The 22,867-nt window shown below is 35.2% G+C and overlaps 1 protein-coding gene across 1 annotated transcript; it reads left to right on the top strand.

Annotated features, from left to right (window-relative positions):
* Positions 1-17,212: 17,212 nt before the first annotated feature.
* Positions 17,213-22,345, top strand: LOC108271496 (1,25-dihydroxyvitamin D(3) 24-hydroxylase, mitochondrial). Its single transcript, XM_017479108.3, has 12 exons — positions 17,213-17,687; positions 17,861-18,051; positions 18,158-18,251; positions 18,349-18,442; positions 18,629-18,720; positions 19,242-19,353; positions 19,780-19,925; positions 20,353-20,519; positions 20,960-21,038; positions 21,233-21,430; positions 21,527-21,638; positions 21,767-22,345. Exons 1-11 carry the CDS (start codon positions 17,451-17,453, stop codon positions 21,635-21,637), a joined length of 1,521 nt encoding a protein of 506 aa, XP_017334597.1. The 5' UTR covers positions 17,213-17,450; the 3' UTR covers position 21,638; positions 21,767-22,345.
* The last annotated feature ends 522 nt before the right edge of the window (positions 22,346-22,867 follow it).

Raw genomic sequence — 22,867 nt, 5'->3', positions numbered from 1 at the left:
ACCCCCAAAACCCCCCACGATCATATCACAGCAAACCAGCGACTCCCTTTCCCAGAATGCACCACCAACTACAAAGATGGCCGAAGACGACTACACTTCACACACTCACACACACACACACATTCACCTTCCCCGGAGTTCTAATCACACACACCTGTTGCCAATCTCACACTCACTCACTCCATGCTATATAAGAGACTTTTTGAACATTTTGTATTTGTAAACTTTACACGCAGTTGACCTGTTCTCTGTCGATACCAAGCTTTGCTATAGTGTTTGTATTCCTGGTTTTGACTTTGCTCTCATTTACTACCTCGTTTCTCTGCCTAGCCTTGTTTTGACTGTTTGCCTGATCGCTTGACCTCTGCCTGTTTAAAGTTGTGGATTTTTGCATTACCCTTTGGACTTGTTGTTTTGGTATTAAACTACAACCTGCACTTGCTTCTGTCTGCGCCGCCTTTACGTGACACCCACAAACATGCAGAATGACTAAAAACACTTTATGTACTACATCCACCAATAAAATTATCTGTAGGCTTTAGTGGTTGTTAAACAAAAGCCGTTGCTATGGTATCCATACATAGATTTTTATGAATGGCTGCCCTCAGACAACAGATTCATATCCAGTACAGCAGTGTTATGTAATGAACTACTATTTTATCGTCTCTTCTCTTCATGTCATCATGGCCACACACACACATACACCCTACTAAATACCATCATGTTCTCCATCTGTGATAACAGTCATAGTGTATAAAGGCTTACTTTTTTATCAGGCTGGGTTGATAAGTAATACAAGGGGTTTATAAAGAAACAACTGGACCAGCTACCATAAATCAACAACTTTTACAACCTATTACAGCATGACTTTCATGACTAGGAAGATTATCACACATGCAATTGCATATGTAGTTACTAACAAACATCTATAATTCATCTGATGTTTATATAAGATTTTTACAGCAAGGTAATGTTTATGTAATTAAACTTGTAACATTAATTTCTTCTCTATAATTGTCCTAATTAGTAATAATGCAACTGAACCAAATGTGCTTTACTATTATTGAAGATAACTGTATCACTTTTCTAACCCTTTATTGTTTTATATACACTTTATGACATGTATAGTTAACTCCAGAATTAGTCGCACTTTCAAGAGAATTTGAAAAATGTTGACACACACTGCATTCATTTTCCCACACAGACAAATGAAGAAAGCAATGAACTTTTCTCAGAATTTGCATAGAAACACCTGCATTATGTCTTGCTTCTGGAGTAAAATGACTGGAGTTGTCACTGAAATAAAGTCCGAAATTAATTGCCAAGAAACTGTCTGGATATTGATCGACTTTTCTTTTTGAATTCTTTACCTCTTCTGCACCCAAGATGATGGCTTGATTGAAAAAAAAAAACAAACATTCATGTACAGCTGGTAATTTAGGAATCTTCTGAGGATGGGATGGCATAGGTTTGCTGTATATGGTTCACTAACATCGCTTAATGGAGAATTGTTATCACTGGGTGCACTGGGTAATACATAGGGTATAAGAATGCCACTCAGATTATAGATCTTTATTAAAGCCTTTATTTAGCTAGGTGCAACACATGAGGTTTTCTTGGGCAACAGGAGTTAAAAATTATTCTAGAAGTGGGCAGCACAGTGGATTCTGCATGTTCTCCTATGTTGTGTGGTTTTGCTCCCACTTCCTGAGAACATGCTGGTGGATTGGCTACTCTATCCAGGGTGCACTCCTGCTTTGTGCCCAGTGACAGTGTGAAGTGGCTCACGTGCACTCGAGCTGGCATGGACTACACAAGTTTGTGCAAAGCCTTATTTGTTTCATATCAAATCCATGTATGTTAAAATTTATGTCATTTTAATGAATGTGTGGACAACATCAACATTTTAACCCAGTGGGTGAAATTTCCAGTAGTAATACCAAGTCAGAGCATTCTCAGGGAACATTCCCAAAAAAACATACCAAATTTTTCATTCTCCGGTGTAAATATGCAGCTCTTATACGCATTGCCATTTTTTGAGTCAACGTTTTTATGTCCATATATAATAATTGAATATTATTCAAACTAATGGTGGTATTGGTATCTGTGTAAGACTGTCAACTCTACAGAACAAGGGCAAGGGAAAGTGAATATCCAGTGAATATCTGCAATAATATGTGAAACCAAAAATGATGAATGCAACGTACATGGACCATTTACTTGATTGTTTCATTTACTAGTTGAAATATTTCAATATTTCTATGTTTAACCAGTCAGTTAATTTTCAATTTTAAATGAAAAATAAATAAATAAATAAATCCCAGAATTTCAATGTGGTCTCAGAATTTTGGACCCCACTGTATTTAGTTGCGAAGCTGGCAATTCATTTATTTGTTAATACCAAAAAGTCCTCCAAAAAGTTGTCTTATTCAAGTTTGCATAAATCAGGCATTTCATTTAAAGATAAAGGACATCATGGACAAAAGCAGAGGTCTTGGGTTTAATCAAACTCACACTGAGCTTTAGTAAGGCATCCATTAACAGTATCTATTACATAAAGTATTGTACAACTCATGATGAACTTAAAACCATCGATTCACTCATTCTGTCTTTAGTAACTACTTTATCCTGGTCAGAGTCCCAGTGGATCCAGAGTGTACCCTGGGAATACTGTATGCGAGGAACATCATGCACACACTTATTCACACCTATGCAGATTTTAAAGTAACTAGTCCACCTACTGTTATGGTTTTGGGAGGTGAAAGTAAACCAGACAACCTGGAGGAAACTCACACAGACACAGGGAAAACATGTTAAACTCTACACAGACAGTCACCTGAGCTCAGGAGTGGACCCCCCCCCCCCCCCCATCATCCAAACCAGGACCAGGATCATTAAAATCACACATCAAATATGTATTGGACTGACATGTATTTAAGTATATTTTAGATTTTTATATTCCTATTTTTACAGGGAACATATTCAAATTGACTGAAGCAAATGATCATGCTATTATTAATTCAACATATACAATACTCATTATTTTTGAATTTTTTTTCTGGAAATATTGAATAAATTATAAGGAATGAAACACACACTGTACCATTGCTGACTCTACTGCTCTTTGCTATCCAGTTTTCAGCATAACACGTTTATGGCTACAAAATCCAGAAAGTTCTAGACTTTAGCTGGGTCAAGGCCTTGAAGTCACTTGAAACATGAGGAACACAGACACAGCCCATGAGAGAAGTCAAAGGGAGCATGGCCTTGGGCACCTAGCGCTGACGCTGCACATAAGCCTTGAACACACCACCAACATGTAATACTGAGGAGTTCACTCACTCTAGTGCCCTCGCTGCACTCCATGAACCTGAAGCATGCAGGTGGAATGTTCCCTAAGGCACTGTTCGACAAACACATTGACACAATGTGTCCTATGGTTGCACGGTATACTGGTATTACAGTAGTATCCTGATACTAAAGCTTCAAAATACCACTGATGCCACCGTATTTTTTTAAATGGTAGTATTGTCAATACGGTAGTACCGTAAGAAATGTTGTATGAATACACAAAGGGTAGTGACACTTCATTTAACCCATTATTTACCTTAATCATTAAAGATTTCCTGTTTGCTAGTAAGTGGGCTAATGTTATGCTAATTCGTTATAAGCGAGCTCATGTTCCTTATTTTATAATTTTTTTGGCATTCGTTTTTTAAATTCTGTTATTTATTCTTATTGTTGTGTTCATTCTTAGTTCTCTGAGGACAATTTCTATTTGCATGATTTCATTACTCTAGGGAAGAATAGATCAATTATGTGGCACATTGAATTAGTTGCTTGCCAAGTGGATCATTGTTCTTCAATAGCCAGTTATTCATTCTCATTAATAAAGTACTGAGAGGAAAATTTGGTTTGTCTCTTTTGGTTTATTTTGTAGATTTGAAATATGAATTAACACAATATTGCATAGTATTGTGATACTTCAGCTGGTAGTATCATAAGGTATGTTTATGGTACTGTAACAACCAAACTGTGTCCTTGAAAAAGAAGCTTTTTTCTTCTTCTTCTTTTAAAATTTTTCTCAGTCTCTAGAAATTCTATGTTTGACTTTAATCATGTTCTGCTTCCCTGTGATATATACATAGTATATGAAGTTGCGCACATCCCTTTGTTATCCATCACCATGGGGACAAGCAGTGAGTGACAGATGGATTTTAACCTGCACTTAATGGGAGTGGATATGGAAACAAATACATATAGGCTGTAAAAAAATACAGTGTTAGAATCAAAGGCTGTAATAAATAAGCTTTAAGAGTTTAAGAACCCACCCTTCCCACATGAACAGTGAGGAGGATGCTACGAGAACTCAAATATGACAGTTTTAGATTTTAAACAATTTTTGGACAAGAAGATTTTTTTGGTCCAGTGGCTCTTGAGAGGATTGATGGCACCATGAATTTCACTAAATACCAAGATATTTCAGCTCAAAACGTGGCAGCATCTGCCACAATGTTAAGACATAAACCATATGGTCAAAAGTTTAATGGATTTAAGTTTTTATGATCGAAAGTTTTATGGCCAAACTGTTGGTATTGAGTTGGAAGCACATAGTTGTCTAGAATTTGTTTGTATGCTGAGCATTCAGATTTCCCTTCACTTGAACTAAGGAGCCCAAAATCTGTTCCAGCATGACAATGCCCCTGTGCACAAAGCATTGTCCATAAAGACATGATTTGCAAAGGGTGGAATTGAAGAACTCGAAAGGCTTGCATATGAATGAATTGGGATGCGAACCACGACTTCATGCTCAACAACAGTCCCCAACCTCACTAATGCTCTTGTGGCTGAATGAGCACAAATCTCCAAAATCTAGTGAAAGCCTTCCCAGCAAAAGGGGAACCAACTCCATATTAATGTTTTGGAACAAACACATATGGGTGTGATGGTCAAGTGTCCACATACTTTTGGCCATATAGTGTAATTTTAAATCTTTTAATGTGATACTGATGCCAAAAATCAACACAGAAATGGTTGTTGGACAGAAAATCTATGTTGAGAAATATATATTGCCATCTCAGTCTCCAGACGTGAACCCTACTGAAAACTTGCGATCTGAACTGAAGAAGCTGGTCCGCATACAAAAATATATCAGTAGAAAACAGCTTGAAATGTTCTGCCTGGAGAAGTTTTCCAGGATTACTCTACATGTCTTGTAACATTTCCTCAACCATTACTGGAATTAACTCCAGGGGAGGCATCCCCAGATATTCATTATATATCCCCAGATATTCAGATATATATCAAAATATCATTCATTGCATATGAGTGCCAATAATTTATGGAGAATATGCCATGGTGGAAGAGGAAAACACTGTTCTCAAAGGGCATCAATAGTAAACAGTTCTCCTATTCCAGAAGTCTAGATTAAATCATATGTATGTTTTATTCTTCACTCTATTGTGCTTTTTGCACAGTTTCTCATATCACATCAGTGAGTGCAGAAAGGAGCGTCTCCTTCACCATAGACTCCCTGGTTTTTCTCATATTAATGAACTGGGGGAGAAAAAAAAACAAAATACATAATGTCAAAATAATAATAATAATAATATAATAATAATAATAATAATAATAAAGGGGCTGGTGTACAATTAATTTATTTAAATCTTTCTGAAGATTATTTTTATATAATGTAGAACTGCTTACATTATTGTTTTTCCTTTTAGACTCAAACTGCGCCTAAAACACCCACTTCATAGAACCAATAAGATTTCAGGTTCATGAATCACACGTCATATATCTCTGTGCTTTCTGTCTGACTTGGTTTACTAGCATGTCATCAAAGGAGGATATATGTAATGTGGACAGAGCAATGAGTCCAGGTGAACAAGGAGAGAAAAGTGATAGAATGGGAAAAAGGAGGATCAACACTAAAGTAGGTGCATGTGCCTTATTGTTTAATAAATAAAGAATCATAGAAAAAGAGCTGAGAACATTCGAGAGACCAGAGAGAGAGAGAGAGAGAGAGAGAGAGAGAGACAGAGAGAGCTCGGGGGGGGTGGGGTGGGGGGGTGTTGATTGATTGTCAGAGGTCATACAGTGCATGTTTTTGCCCTGTGATTATTCAATGTGGTAGTGTAGGAGTAGGATACTGGAGTTCATAACATAATGTCCCTTTGAACCTGACTTTTGGTCCCTATCCAGAAAAACTCCCCATATTCCCCCATGTTGGCCTCTTGTGACACATAGAACCAAACCCCCCACCCCCACCCCCCTTAAAAGCTTAAAATTAAAGGCCAAAGTTATCAGTAACATGTTCCCATTTAAAAGTAGTAACAAATTGATTAATCATTTTTTTCATATATATATATATATATATATATATATATATATATATATATATATATATATATATATATATATATATATATATGGTAGGTGTGCAAAAATCACAAACACATAGTCTTGATCTGAATGTTTACTCTGCAACATCCAGGACCCCATGACTGTAGCAACCTGTTGTCTCCAAATGTTCAAGCACACTGACCTCTTCACCATATCAATACAACCTTGGCACAGACAATGGCACCACAAGCAGACAGATGTTGTAATGTTGGCTTTTATATGGCAATGTGAATAGTGAGCTTCAATTTGCAAAGGGCCTACAATGGAAGCCATCCAATAGTGTACAGACCTTGCCAGACATTTATTTGTTGATTAGAACATTTCAGCCAACACTGGAGATCACAGAGATCGCTCTTTACCTGTTTGGACCTGCTTGCGGAAGCACTTGTTTTGCTCCAGTCCCTGTGTTTTCTTCACCAATGAGGCCTCACATTGCTCAAGCTTTTGACGTGTGTATTTACGAGCAGATTGTGCAACCACAAATTCTTCTGCTCAGTAAAAAGCCCATTGGAAACTTTTTTTTCCCCTGTACTCCAGCAAAATATACTGCTGCTGGATTTTTTTAATGGATCACGCAATAGAACATCTCAACATATTGCACTGGAAAGTTCCTAAGTCTTATTCTATAACACAATTAACCAAATATACACCCACCAACCCAGCTGTAGTAATATGTTGTCTGTGAATGAATTATATTAACAGGCACTGTTTCAACGTGAGGCCATGCTACATAGTATATCAGGGGAAGCAATTATATGAGAGATAAGATCAGCAAGAGTTTAGAGCTCATAGCACGTAAGTCGTTTGGTTACGTTTTTCCGTTTACTCATATCAGAATGAAATTTAACCCGTTGAAAGGTACACTGATGCAATTGTCTTTTAAATGTTTATTAATAATAGTAATAATTAAATAATAATAATAATAATAACAATAATAATAATAACAACAACAACAACAACAACAACAACAATAATAACAATCATTATTATTATTATTATTATTATTATTATTATTATTATTATTATTATTATATAATTTATAATTAATAATTTAAAAAGGAAATGGATAATAAAGATGCAAAAAAATTGATTATTATAAAAAGCCACTTTATAAACAGATTTAAATTAGAATAATGTCTTTGTTTTACTGTGATGGTCAGATTTACATAAGAGTTTATATGAAATGTATGTGTAATTATTTATAGCTTACCATTTATCATTTATGACAATTGCATACTTTTAAGGATAAAATAAAATATTTAAAAAAAGACTAGTGGGGGGTGGGGGGGTCAGGGTGTATAGTGGGTGCCCAGCGATGGACTTGTATCACATCCAAGGTGTATACCCACTTCATGCTCACAGGATAGACTCCAGATCCACCATGACCGTGACAGGTTAAGATTATATAGTATTACTATCACTGTTTGAAGAAGATTTCTGCCTTCTTATTTTATGTTTACGGGGACCTTAATATAATTATATTATTATATTTTATACCTCTTGATATGTAATCACCCCAGAAATACTTTGGCTTCTGATTCATTGTATTAATACATTAAAGATGCATTAAAGATTTATTTAATATTAATAAAACTTTCGATTTCGATTCAAACAATATCCGACAAGAAAAAGGTTTATATGCTGTTAGCAAATGTCAGCCCTGTGACACTCCTTATAATTAATGCTTATGGACATATCGTAACAACACAGAGTCTCTTTAGAGCAGCTTCAAGAATTAGGAGTGGGAGTTCTTCCCAAACATTTGTTTGCACATGGGACAGTGAGGTCTGACTTTCCTAAAAGGTTAATGAGTCTGGTGGTGACATGTGCTGGTAATATGCTCTGCAGCTGTCAGATGTTGATCTAATGATTATAAATATAGTGAAGCCATCTTGAGCCATCCAGTTATGTAGATTGCATCATAATTCTGGAAAAACAGGTAATGCCGTCAAAAACCGATGGCCCAGTTATTTTATGTTTTCAATTATTCAGATTCATTAAGAGTCACTGAGATTAATTTTAGTTCTGCTGAATTAAATGAATCAGCTGATCTTGAATAAATTGGTCGAAATGAATCTGATAAACTAAAATGAATTTGTTGAGTTCAATCAGTGGAACTTAAATGAATTGGTTAAAAGAAATCTACTGAATTAAAATGGTCCAATTAACCAGCAATTCAAATTAATTTTAAAGTGCTAAGCCTGCCTTTGCCAAGTACCTAATTATGCTATTCAACATACATTTGGAAAGCAAGATCTTCCAATGTAAGTAATTGACCAGAGTAATGTAAGAGTAATGAACTGAAAGGAAATTGTAAGCTACACTTGTGCTTAAAAGTTTGTGAACACATTCCCCCTACATTTCTGAACCAAATTAAACAAATGAGACAAAAATATTTTACTTGGTCATTTATTTATTGAGGGAAAGTATCCAATATTTTGCTGCCAATATCTGGTGTAACCCTCTTGTGCAGTAATAACTGCAACTAAATGTTTCTGTTAACTGTTGATCAGTCCTGCATATCGGCTTGAAGGAGTCATAGCCCATTCCTCAGTACAGAACAACTTCATCTCTGGGATGTTGGTGGACTTCCTCACATGAACTGCTTGCTTCAGGTCCTTCCACAACATTTAAATTGGATTAAGGTCAGGACTTACCCATTCCAAAACATTATAATCATATGAGACAAAGGCATTGCATTTATACTTCTTTACCCATTCTTTGAAAGAATGACTTGTGTTCTTAGGGTTTGTTGTCTTGCATGACTCACTTTCTCTTGAGATTCAGTTTATGGACAGATGTCTTGACATTTTCCTTTAGAGTTCACTGGTATAATTCAGAATTCAGCGTTCCATCAATGATGGAAAGCTGTCCTGGCCCAGATGCAGCAAAATAGCTCAAACCATGATACTACCACCACCATGTTTCACAGATGGTATAAGGTTCTTATGTTGGAATGCAGTGTTTTCCTTTCTCCAAACATAACGCTTCTCATTTAAACCAAAAAGTCCTATTTTGGTCTCATCCATCCACAAAAAATGTGAGAGAGGCCTTTAATCACTTAGAAGTTACCCTGGGTACCTGTCTTGCAGACACATCTTGCTCACGTATTACATGTCTTGCTCTTGGAATTATCTTTGTTGGTCGACCACTTCTGCAGAGAGTAACAATGGTCTTGAATTTCTTCCATTAGTACACAGTCTGTCAGTGGATTGGTGGAGTCCAAACTCTTTAGAGATGCTTTTGTAACCTTTTCCAGCCTTATGAGCATCAACAAATCTTTTTCTGAGGTCTTCAAAAATTTCCTTTGTTTATGCCATGATACAAGTTCACAAAAATATCAGACTTTGATAGATCCCTGCTCTTTAAATAAAACAGGTGGCTCGCTCACACCTGATTGTCATCCTATTCATTGAAAACACCTGACTCTAATTCAGCTTCAAATTAACTGCTAACCCTAGTGGTTCAAATACTTTTGACATTAACAGTCATATAATATTGGATCATTTTCCTCAATAAATAAATGACCAAGTGTAATATTTTGTCTCATCTGTTTAATTGGGTTCTTTGTCTACTTTTAGGACTTGTGTGAAAATCTGGTGATGTTTTAGGTTATATATATATATATATATATATATATATATATATATATATATATATATATATATATATATATATATAATTCTACAGGGTTCACAAACATTCAAGCACCACTGTACAGAACTGGCATAAAACTGGGACCCTTACTAATATATTAAACATGATAAACACAGTGTATGTGGATGTAGTATTTGTGTTTTTATTAAATATAGTCTATTATCAAGGACCTTGTAGACCTTGTGATTAGATTTTGACAAAACATTAACTAGGTAAAGATCATCATGCTCAGAACATTGTGTTAGGGGCATGTAATCAGTTGACCAGTATAACATTCATGGGACATTTGTTTACACAGCAGTATGATACGATTTTGATGTTGGGTAAGGGGGTACACCACTTTATTCTTAATATGCACTGCTCCCTAAATGAGCTTTCTACATTGTGAAGAATACACTGTATATGAGACAAAGGCATTAACCAGCTTTGCCAAAGAGAGGTGCATGCAGTCACATAGTTTGAGGAGTGCTGGTTGTCCTTACTGAAACAGGTGATTGGGGTACAAATGTGAAAGTACATTTTATTTCACTGCAGTGGTCTGGTACATGTCCTAATGTTGAAACAGTACACTCAGATACACCTCTGCATCAGAATGCCAAGTCGAGGAGAAGAAAAGTAGCTGATTTGTCAAGCTATTATTGATTGCACCCGTTGAACTATTGGCTTAGTTCATTTAAACCTCTTACCAAACTATGAGGGAAAGTGTAGGTTTATGAGTTCATCCACATCTGGCTCAAAGGTTGTTGAATTAACATGGACAATTATTGTTTTCACAACAATGGCAAAACCAGAGTCTGTTTTATGCTTTAGTAGATAATAGTTAGGATGTTTGTATGTATTGGAATGTAATAAACACTAGTCACTGACTGCTGGTTTTTCACCTAGGGGAACTTCACATTATTTTGTATGCAATGGGGTAGCATGACCCAGGGTTACTGAGTACACTGAAGTTTCCTGAACCTGTCGCCCTTTCCCCAAGTCATGATTAAATTACCACCAAAACACTGTAAATAAGAAAGTAATCGTCTCAACTTTTTTTTTTTTTTTTTTTTAATTATGGTACAGGTTGAGATTTGGTTATGCAAGAGTTTGCCACTTTATATAAAATAATTTCTTAAATTTTTCCCCCTCACCGTAAATAATTGGGGTTTTTTTTACAGCAAAATTTTTCAATAATTTCCTGTATTACAAATATACAATTAATTACAATAACATTATGATGCATTTTTGATTGCAAAGTAATTTTTAAGGATTTAATGGAAATTGGCTTTTAGTGAAGAATTGTGGGATAAGTTTGAGTATGAGCTATAGTACACTGTAGTTTAGTGTAGTGTACTATATATAGTATGCAATTATAGAGGCGAGATTAAGGACTTTACAATTTGTATTGTGCATGCCACTGAAAAGCCAAAAGTTCAGGCTAATGTTAACTACACTGAAATTGTTTAATGGTTAGGTATTATGTATTAGGGACTCAGCAGACTTGGTACAGGCTATGTAATTGGCTGAGTGCTAGTAAGAATATTTTAGGGACTTTTGCCAGATCTGTGGTTTCCTAGATCTGTGGTTTTCAGAGTTGGGCTACTTTGGTCTTTCACAGGTCGGTTTTTTTATACACAGGTCATAGGTTAGGCTTATATTAGATTAATCATACCGATGTTTTGCCAAATAATTAAGGCTTCTTCCTCATTTTGTCTCAGGGAGTTTTTCCTTCCCACCATCACCTCTGGCTTGCTCATTAAGCATAAACTTATTCATTTTTAATTATGTACTGAACTTATATATTCCTGTAAAGCCGCTTTGTGACAGTGTCCACTGTTAAAAGCGCTATACAAATAAAATTTTAATAGATTTTTATTATGCAAACAGTAAATATTTGGCATTGGTAGTCACATTTTTTAAAAAAGGGAACAGTTTATATATTTAGGTCAGAGGTGGAAAACTATATATATATATATATATATATATATATATATATATATATATATATATATATATATATATATATATATATATATATATTGAAGTAATATTTTAGGGGTATTTATACTTTACACTTTATATACTTAAGAAGTCCATTTTACATAAAGAAAATTCACTATTTACTCCTTACATTTTGATACAGCACTTCAAAATACTAATTACAATTCCCAATGGTTTCTTCTCTCACCTAATCAACGACTGTATGCTATATGCCATAATGGGCTCCCATACAATTTATGTTCATTTCAGTTCATAGTATCGGATGAAGTTTAATGCAGAACATAAACACTGAGGTCTATAGCTATCATTGTACATCTGAACGTGGATAAGCCATCAGACTGCAGTATGGAGGATCCTGGCCCAACCTCATTAAAATGTGCAATATGTTGGAGCAAGCAAAGGCTAGTATAAAATGAGGTGTTTCCATTTCCTTAACTCTAATTTGAAAAAGCATGTTGAGATAGTTTTGCTAATTTTTTAACATTATCTAGCTATATTTAACTACAGTATGTCAGCCTGTAGCATTGATTCCAGTAGCTAGCATAAATTGACTAGGCAGCAAGTCAAATAACAGCTAATGGTAAATGATGATTGTTTACATCATATTTCACATCTGATTAATTCATTAACAAACTGCACAGCATTAGTCATGCTTATGACCAGCAAACTTGTAGAGATTGAAGGATGTTTTTTCACGTTTTATTTATTTATTTATTTATTGCACATTACTTATAATTTTACTTAAGGATAATTTCTCAGTACTTTTTCTGCCAGCATTAAGAGACATGCTGGTGGACACATGTCATGATCAACAACAAACATATCTGTGAGGCAATCCATTAATAGTGGTACACTCTTTTAGATAAACTGAGTTCTTTAAGGGTTCTTTAAGGTTACATTGAATAGTTAAGTGTTCTTAGCCTCTAAAAAAAATGTTTTGCATAGATTTCATTCTAGTAGGGATATGCTCTGTTGTTAGGTTATACACAGGCTTCCAGCAGAACAACTGAAGAGTTAAAAAATTTCTAAGAGTGTGGATCCTTCTAAATTTTAAATCTAATGAGTTAGTACCAATTTTTTTTTAAAAAAAAATCCAAGTTCTCCTAAGCCCCTAGCTCCGTAGTCCCTTAAAAACTGGTACCTTCGAAACTTACAATCAAGACATACATTTTCTGAATGTATTCTGAAGCAAGTGTACATGTCTATGGTTGTTATCATAACTGAGCCTAAAATCAGCTAAACTTCTAATAATCACTGCTGCACTTAAGAGTTAGATGCATTAAAGCATGTCATTGTTTTTCCATCTTATTAGATAACTTTAAACACAATTTTTATAAGGTTAATAACATTAACTGTTTTAAGTATACTTTATAGGATTATAGTTAGAAAATAATATGGTCATCTCATATTCTTGTTAACTGCAATTTTAAACCAATGAATTTATACAATGTTCCCATATGATTGACTGAAACCTTTAATTAAGAAATTATTTGTTTGATAGGTTTATAGGTGTGCATCCATACAATATAGTTGATGCATGTCAGTTTGACAACAAACTCAGTGACCCCATGTCAATCAGCGACAGCAAGCTTGAGTCATCATCCATGGTTCACTGCTCTTGTGCATGCACTCGCTCACTCTTTCCCAGGTTGAAGCGTTCCAAAGCTCCTCCTGATACCTGAACCTTCAGAGAGGGCAGATCGCAATGGTAACCTTATGGTATGGACAAAGGTTGCTTTTAATCATTAATGTAAATGATTCCTCTTTGATATTAAGAGTAAAATTGGTAAGTATTCTTCAGCTTCACAAAGGAAAATCAGAAGTCTCTTTTTCTGAACAAACATATTGAACTGTGCAAATAAAAATGTTCAAAACTGCCAAAATAAAGCGTAACCTAAAATGTGCTTGTCTTTATCATTTATGACCAAATGAAGTCCAGATTTAAAAGTCCCTAGGTGACTTTGGTTCTGTCAAAAGTCTAAATAACTTACCATCCAATACCAGCTATGTTTGTTTCTTTGCACTGTAAAGAAACTGAAAATCTAAACTCTCAGTTGTGAAACTAATACATTTTTTTAGTCTTTGTTTAGTTTCCTGAAAAAAAAAGTGATTAGATATATACATTTCTTATACATTGGAGTTTTACTGAGCATCTTGCAGAATCAGCCACAGTTCTTTTGGAGACTTTGACTGTTGCACTTGCTTCTTATTTTGCGGCAAATCCAGCAGCCAGCATTATGTCTGAAAAGTGTCTCTTACCACTTAATATGCTGGTTTCTTTACTGACATACAAACATTTGTCTGTAAAATTTAATTTTATGCTGGAAAACTAATGTTTGGAAATCTAAAATGTTTTTGTACTGACTCAATAATGAAGAAGTCATAAAATAAATGGTACACTTATATCCAAAGCGCTTTATACTGTGTCTCATTCACACACACACAAACACCAACAGTAGCAGAGCTGCCATGGGGTTCAGCGTCTTGCCCAAGGACATTTCGGTATGTGGAGTCACATGGGCCGGGAACCGAACCACCAACCCTACGATTAGTGGACAATCCGCTCTACCACCTGAGCCACAGCCTCCCCATAAAAATGTACAACAAAGTTGTACTAAAAAAATAGGTTGACTAAGACTTTTACACAGTACTCTATATATTGATATCTCTATATATCTTGTGTATTAGTTGAAATTCCTCCGTTGGGAGAACGTTAAACTGAAGATCTAAAGGTCCCTGTTTCAACCCTGGATTCTGGCAGTGGAGACCTTGTTTGGAGCAGAGGTGACTCTAGAGGTGGAGATGTTGGGCTACTGATTGAAAGGTTGAAAGTTCAAATACCAACTTTGCCAAGCTGTCACTGTTGGGCCCTTGGGCAAGGCCCTTAATCCCTAAAGTGCTCAGTTATGTCCTGTCTCTAACTGTAAGTAACTTTGAATAAAAGCATCAACCATATGAGTAAAATATAAATACATACATCTCTTTTGAGGAAAGGATTATCTTTACATTAAGGTTTAACATCTATGGTTCTTGAAAATACTTTCACAATTAAGAAAAAACTATTGTCCATTCACAATTAAGAAAACAGTTTGGCTAGGGTTAGGTTTGGCTTTAGTACGCTGGTTGGCTTTAATATTTGGGAACCACAAGCGGGTTGGTAGAGCTATTGAATCAGTTCATTAAGCCTTACACAAAATTCATAGCTACAACACGAAGGGTTCAGATCACAGCTTAGGATCAAACCCAAATAACACTCCAAACCATGGGAATTAGGAAATATGGCTAGAAGCTGAATATACAACAATAAAATTCTATCTAGCCAGATCAAACAACTGGATTGTTGTGTATGTAATACCATATCCATCAGTAGCTGCCTTTCCACTAGTAGGATTGGTTTAGTTCCTCTCTCCCTGTTGGTTTTGAGTAATCTGTTCTATATATAACATATGCAGAATATATGCATTAAGCATATAAATGGTATATGAAAACTGGTTAGAATGGCAACAATTAGGAGGAATCTAATCAAAAACAAGCTGCTCTCCTATGAGGTGAAGTTTTTGCTTGGTGTTTTGTCTCATGAGCAGCATTCAGAAGAAGGCTTGCACATCAACATGCCACACCCTTATGAGAGTACTACCACATTGTCTTCTTTATCTACCTGTGTTATCCAAATGGGAACTTCCTACTGACAGACCACTTTAGAATAATTTATATCACTATATCACATATAAGAACTATACTAACATAATACTTTATCACAATTATGAAAATAACGCAAAAAATGTAGCAAGTAACTGATTGATAAATAAGTATTCAGATTTTCTGGTGAAGCACAATAATACACATACTTGTGGTTTATTTATAAGCAATGCCACTGAATTATCTTGTACCAATAGCATTCATTTGTCTAATAACTATAATTGTAGAACAACAGTCCACAGATTTTCTATTGTAAGGCTTACTGGAAACAATGTTTGAGGTTAAACTATTAATGCTGCCTATCCAATAAGTAGGAAATAAGGACATTAAACAAATGATTGGTTTTAATTGAACTCTCTGCTATTTGTATCAACCTGACTGTGTGATGAAAACATTGCTGTAGAATAAAAATTTTTTAAATAAAAATGCTGAGAGCATAAAATCAACAAGAATGCTCTCATGCTGTGTGTGTAAATAATAATAATAATAATAATAATAATAATAATAATAATAATAACACCAACAACAACAAAACAACAATAATTATTATTTTATTCTTATTATTTAATACTTCTTATTATTAATACATTTTATTATAATTTTTGTTATTATTATTATTATTATTATTATTATTATTATTATTATTATTATTATTATTATTATTTAAAAAGAGAAAGAAAAAAGATTTGATCCTACAGCAATTTTTCATCACACAGTCAGGCTGATACAAATAGCAGAGAGCTCCATTAAAACATGTTGTTGTGTAAGCCTTCTCCTGAATGCTGCTCATGAGACAGAACACCAAGGATTAAAATGTATATATATATATATATATATATATATATATATATATATATATATATATATATATATATATATATATATATGTGTGTGTGCGTGTGTGTGTGTGTGTGTGTGTATTCCTTCTTTTCCTTCACATGTGCATAGTTAACACCTTGAAGTTGTCAGAAATGTATCACATGTTGGGAGATTTCGTTTTATTAATGGCAAGAAAGCCATTAATATCTTTTGTAGGGGTCGAGGTCTTAATTAGGAGGGTCCCATTGGAGTGAGTCACTTACTTTATTTATTTATTTATTTATTTATTTATTTATTTATGTATGTATGCTATTTTCGGCAATAAACACATCACTTCTCATTTGGGATGCGGTAATTAGGATGGGATGCAAATTAGACTTTACATTTAAGTGCACAAATACACACACACACACACACACACGCACACACCCATACAGACATGTGATTTACCCAGGCGCACAGAGAGTAGACTATGACAAATATTTGCACAAACCGATGAAGCGGGGTCGTATATTTACATAACGAGGAGATAAGGTTGTGCTAATCGCAGGAGCCAGAGCGCATCAAGCGAACCGCGTCACCTTCCGTGTGTTTATTTATAAAACGGAGGGCAAGGGCACTTCCTCGGTCTATGCGGGGTCATTCAGTACCCGCAACGACAATCCATAAATGAATAGTGCGCTCGTGCTCTCCCTCTCTCTCTTTTTTTTTTCTTTTTTTCTTCTTTTTTTTTTTTTTGCAAGCCCTGTTTCTGATTGGTCTCGTGTCTAACAGTGGAAAACACCACTAGCATATATATAAATATTGTAACACGAGTCACTCACTTAAGATAAAAGTAGCTCAAGAACAACTTTACGCAAGGTGAGACAGCAGAGACACGGGTTAAGATGAGAGCGCAGATCCAAAAAGCCCCAGCGCAAATCCTCGATGTGCTGAAGAACAAGTCGGTCGGGCTGCAGCACTGCAAGCCAACATCCTCGGTGTGTGTGCTGGACTCGAAAGATGCTGTGCCTTGCCCTGCACACACTTTCCAGTCCATCCCGGGCCCAACAAACTGGCCCCTTCTGGGGAACCTCTTTGACATCCTACGTAGAGGAGGCTTAGCAAAACAACATCAGACAGTGGTATCTATTATTATTATTATTATTATTATTATTATTATTATTATTATTATTATTATTAAGCATAGCATATATGTTTTGCACATTCCTTTAAATAAATGTGTTGATAATTGTTCTCAGTGTTTTTATGTATTTATTTATTCTTTATTTATTTATTTATATTTTTAACACTTTAGATGGATTACCATAAGAAATTTGGCAAAATATTCCGGATGAAAATGGGCTCGTTTGAATCAGTGAACATTGGTGCACCTTGCTTGCTAGAAGCGCTGTACCGAAAGGAGGGTAACTATCCCCAGAGACTGGAAATCAAACCCTGGAAGGCATACAGAGATCTGCGGGACGAGGCTTACGGACTTCTCATCTTGTAAATAATTATTCCCAATCACCCCCACCCTCACAAAACTGATTGATTATTGAATTGATAATTAAATTGATTTTTTTGTTTTATTCATGTCTGCCTCCATTTTCAGAGAGGGAAAGGATTGGCAGAGAGTGAGAAGCACATTTCAACAGAAATTCATGAAACCAACTGAAGTTGTGAAACTCGATAGGAAAATGAATGAGGTTGGTATGTTATGCAAAGAAAACCTATTCGTGCTCAATATCTGAACTGTCAAATTTTTGATCAATTATTCACACTGTTTGTTTTCCTGCTTTAAAGGTTTTAGCCGATTTCCTTAATAGGATTGGAGACGTTAATGTGAACGGGAAGATCAATGACTTGTATTTTGAGTTGAATAAGTGGTCATTTGAAAGTGAGTTTTTAGTATTTCATATTTAGCAATACATACTTTCTCAACATATTTACAGCCCATCATCCACTACATGCTTGTTTATTTTATTAATAATATATATATTTTTAATTGTATAAATTATATGTTTAAATTATCATATTAACATGTATCATAACATAATGACATTAGCCCTTTTCCCTGTTACAGCCATCTGTTATGTGCTCTATGACAAGCGATTTGGGATTTTGCAAGAAAATGCCAATGAGGAGGCAACTGACTTTATCACAGCGATAAAAACGGTATGCCGTTTATCTCATAAGCACAATGTAGTTTATCTGTACGTTTCAGCAGCTCAAACAGTAGGATAACCTTATCTCAGCCTTTGTTTGTCTGATGTGTAGTTTGCTAGTCCTTTAATCAGTTCACTGAGGTTATGTTACAGAACTGGATGTTACGTCACATTACATTTTGTGTTTATGGAAACTGTAGCATGAGTCAGGCAGAATTTGTAGGAGATCATCTCTGTTTGAAACACATATTGCATTCTTATTTCTAGGTTTTTCAGGGGAGCAATGCAAAGTATTTAGGCAATCTAAAGCGCAAAGTATAAAGTTATGCTTTGTTAACATCAAGATGTGTATGGACACATTAAATCCAAAATCTAAGTAAAGCTCAGTGTCAGAATGTTAATGGTGATTGTCCTTTAAAAATAATCTGGGATTATTCTTGATATGTGCCAGACGTCCTGTCATAACATGTGTATTTTTTTCAATTTTGCGTGTGCAAATGTCTAAACTGTTCCACATTTTCTGACTGACAGATGATGAACATGTTTGGCAAGATGATGGTGACTCCAGTTAGTCTCCACAAGAGCCTGAACACAAAGACATGGCAAGACCATACAGCTGCTTGGGACTGTATTTTTAATACAGGTAAAAATGCATCATTAATATAACACATTTCCTGGCATGTGATGAGATATAAACTTAGTACTTTTCTGGTTGATCATGCCTTCCTCTGTTAGTGACTACTGTTGATCAATGTTCACACGTTGTTCTAGTTTCAGTGCTTGCGAGTGGGAGGGGACAGAGTGAGTTGTAGTAAACAGTATGACCTAAGTGCAGAGGGAATGCAGCCAAACATTTGTAGTAGAGGGAACAGGGAGGCAGGCCAGGGAGAGGGTGGAGATATGCTAACGTAAAAGTTGTATACCCATAGTACTGCTGCTTCACCAACCAGAAAATTCAAACAGGGCATTATTTTTCCAATAATTATTGCTGTATTGCATGGTAAAATTGATTCAGTAATTGATACAGTTGATTTAACACATAATATGATTTTCTTTTCTTTTTTTTCAGCTAAAATTTACATTGACAAGAAGTTGAAAAGACACTCAAGTGGAGAAACTGATGGCTTCCTTAGTGATATCTACCATAATTGTCCCCTCACCAAGAAGGAGTTGTATGCAGCAATAACTGAGCTCCAGATTGGCGGTGTGGAGACAGTGAGTATGAAAACCTTCAAAATCAGGAACCGTAATGAACCCTTAGAATTTTATGGTTGTCTCTGAAAATTTCTTGATGTTAAGATAATGCCATAAAGGGTTGGTCTTCAATAAGGCAGATACAAATTACAACTTAATTGTTTAAAAACTTTTAAGCAGTATTCTTGTGTGGAATGTTTCTCACCCATATTTAGTGTCTTAAATAACATTTATAACTTTATAATTTGCCAAATAATCAGATAAACATTATAATCCTAAAGGTTTGATAAATATGCTTGTTTTAAAACTAGTTTTGAAGACCCTCTTCACCTAATTCCAGTCCAATAAATTTATATGATTTAAGCAGTTCATGCAATTTGTTGCATAAAATGACATCAAACACACAGTTCATAATGACAAAACAAACTGCCTTCCTTTCCCTACACAGACAGCCAACAGTGCATTATGGGCTATTTTCAACCTCTCGCGGAACCCCCATGCTCAGGACAAGCTGTTGAAGGAGATCAGAGAGGTGGTGCCCCCTGGACAGGTTCCAAGTGCTGAGCACATTAAGAACATGCCATATCTTAAGGCATGTCTGAGGGAGTCCATGAGGTAGGACATGTTCATCACTCTCATTATTATGACAAGACACTAAGACTTATATAAACAAGGTGCTTTAATAATGCCCCATTATTATTCATTTTTAAATAGCATAAAATGGATCTACAGTGTGCATCAACATAATTTCTAAATACAACAAATTATACCATTTTTGCTTAATATTTAATCTCGGAGTTGTCCTGAGAGTTTTTACTGTTAAAAACTAATCACACTAACATAATGCTATCACAAGACAAGTCATGAAACAGAAGGAAATGTTCATAAACATTAAGCAAGGATAATACGTTCACATGGTTCTAGGAACAGTGGTGGTGTTTTGTGGGATTATCATGCTTTGACCTATATTCTCTTATGCATATCATTCCATAATGTGGCTCATGCATGTCAGCTTATGTCACATTTCCTTCTTTTTTTTCCCCCCATATAAACAGACTTTCACCCTCCATCCCTTTTACAAGCCGAACTTTGGACAGAGACACTGTACTCGGGGAATATAGTTTGCCTAAAGGGGTAAGAGCCTTATTGCTAATGTTATTTCTGCACTGCCATCTACAGACTGCTTTCCATCATTACAAATAACTCTAATTTAACTTTATAAGGACTTAGGCTTTGTTCATTTTACTTTAATACATTATATATTTATAAATATTTAGATGAAAGCCTTTGGGAAGTTTGCCAAATTAAAGTTTTTCATCCAATTGCAGACAGTTTTGATGATTAACAGCCAAGCACTGGGGTCTAATGAGGAGTACTTTGACAATTGGAAGCAGTTCATGCCAGAACGGTGGATCGAGAATAAAACCTCTATCAACCCATTTGCCCATGTTCCTTTTGGCATCGGCAAGAGGATGTGTATTGGCCGACGCCTGGCTGAGCTACAGATACACCTCTCACTGTGCTGGGTAAGATCACACTGTCGAGTTAACCAGAATAAATAGCAAATCAAATTTAATTGCGCTAACATTTATGGTTTGGTGTTTTTATGCTTTTTTCCACAGTTAATTCGTGATTATGAGATTGCAGCAACAGATTATGACCCAGTGGAAGCTATCCATACCGGAACACTGGTGCCCAATCGAGAACTTCCCGTGGCTTTCATCCGTCGATAAGGTAAGAACAGAACTATAGTCCTACAAAAATGCAAATATATTCACATCATTACGGAAATGAGAAATCAAGTAAAATTCCTCATATATTTAACATTATATATGTTTTTTTGTTGTTGTTGTTTTTTGCAGACTGCTTCAGTATTGTGTGGAAACAAAACTCCATAGCCTTTGGTCAGAAGTATTCAGAAGGCTTGATTTTGCTGCTGCTCTGCTGCTAAGCATCAGAATGTATTTATCTGATTACTTAAAATATACCTCAGATTATTAATATTTAGCTTACATTGTAACAGTTTAGGGATAGACATAAATGTACATACAGTATATTCCATGTGACTTTGTATTACAATATCATAGTAATCACTAGCTATCAGTTTAGATGACCAAATTGAGTCATTAAAAATCAATTTCATAATACTGGCGACATCCTACCTATAAAATAATTATTTTGTAAGCTGACATTTAAAATGCCATATTATCTGTACTCCAAAATCCTTCAATGTACTATAGCTTTAGAGTATGTGTATAAAACTGTGTAAAATATGTAAAACTTGGAGCGTCTGAAAATAGTGTTCTTATAAATGTTGTATATAGATTAAATATATCACAAAGGTAATGATATTTATACATAACAATTACAGTGTTACCAATGTATTTTTTTTAATGTATCATCTTTGGGAAATAAATAAATACAGTAAATGTATACAAAAATGGCTCTGATGAGTAGTGAGTATGGTACATACTTCACTTCAGATACACAATTACTCATGGTCTTGTATTCAGGAGCACTGGGAGATTTCCCAGTGGACTGGCCTGCCAGTTGTCCCAGAACCATAACAACCCCCCCCCCCCCACACACACACACACACACACTCTACTCTACTCCATCTACCAATCGTACAATTATTCTATCATGGCGTATTTCTCTTCACCACAGAAAATGAGTAACATTTTTAATCTATTCAGCAGGGAGTGATGTGTGTATAGTACCATTAGCTAGCTTTTTAGTAAAATTGATAAGAAGAGGAATGGTAGAGCGGAAATAGAGAGTAGTAAAAAACAGAAAAGCTCTTTCCATGAAAGTACTGAGCATTTTAGTAAACGAGGTCTTGCCATATTCCTGACACAGTGTTGTTTCTGAATGTCAGCAAACCCAAGTAATTATGAGGAACCAGCACACTTTAGGACTGTATTAGAGAGGTGTTCAGGGATCATTTCTGCACTCACACCACA

This window comes from Ictalurus punctatus, chromosome 11 (genome assembly GCF_001660625.3).
Source record: "Ictalurus punctatus breed USDA103 chromosome 11, Coco_2.0, whole genome shotgun sequence".
In the NCBI taxonomy this organism is placed as follows: Eukaryota; Metazoa; Chordata; class Actinopteri; order Siluriformes; family Ictaluridae; genus Ictalurus; species Ictalurus punctatus.
Note: the sequence above shows the minus strand (reverse complement) of the source record. Positions and strands in the feature narration are given on the sequence as shown.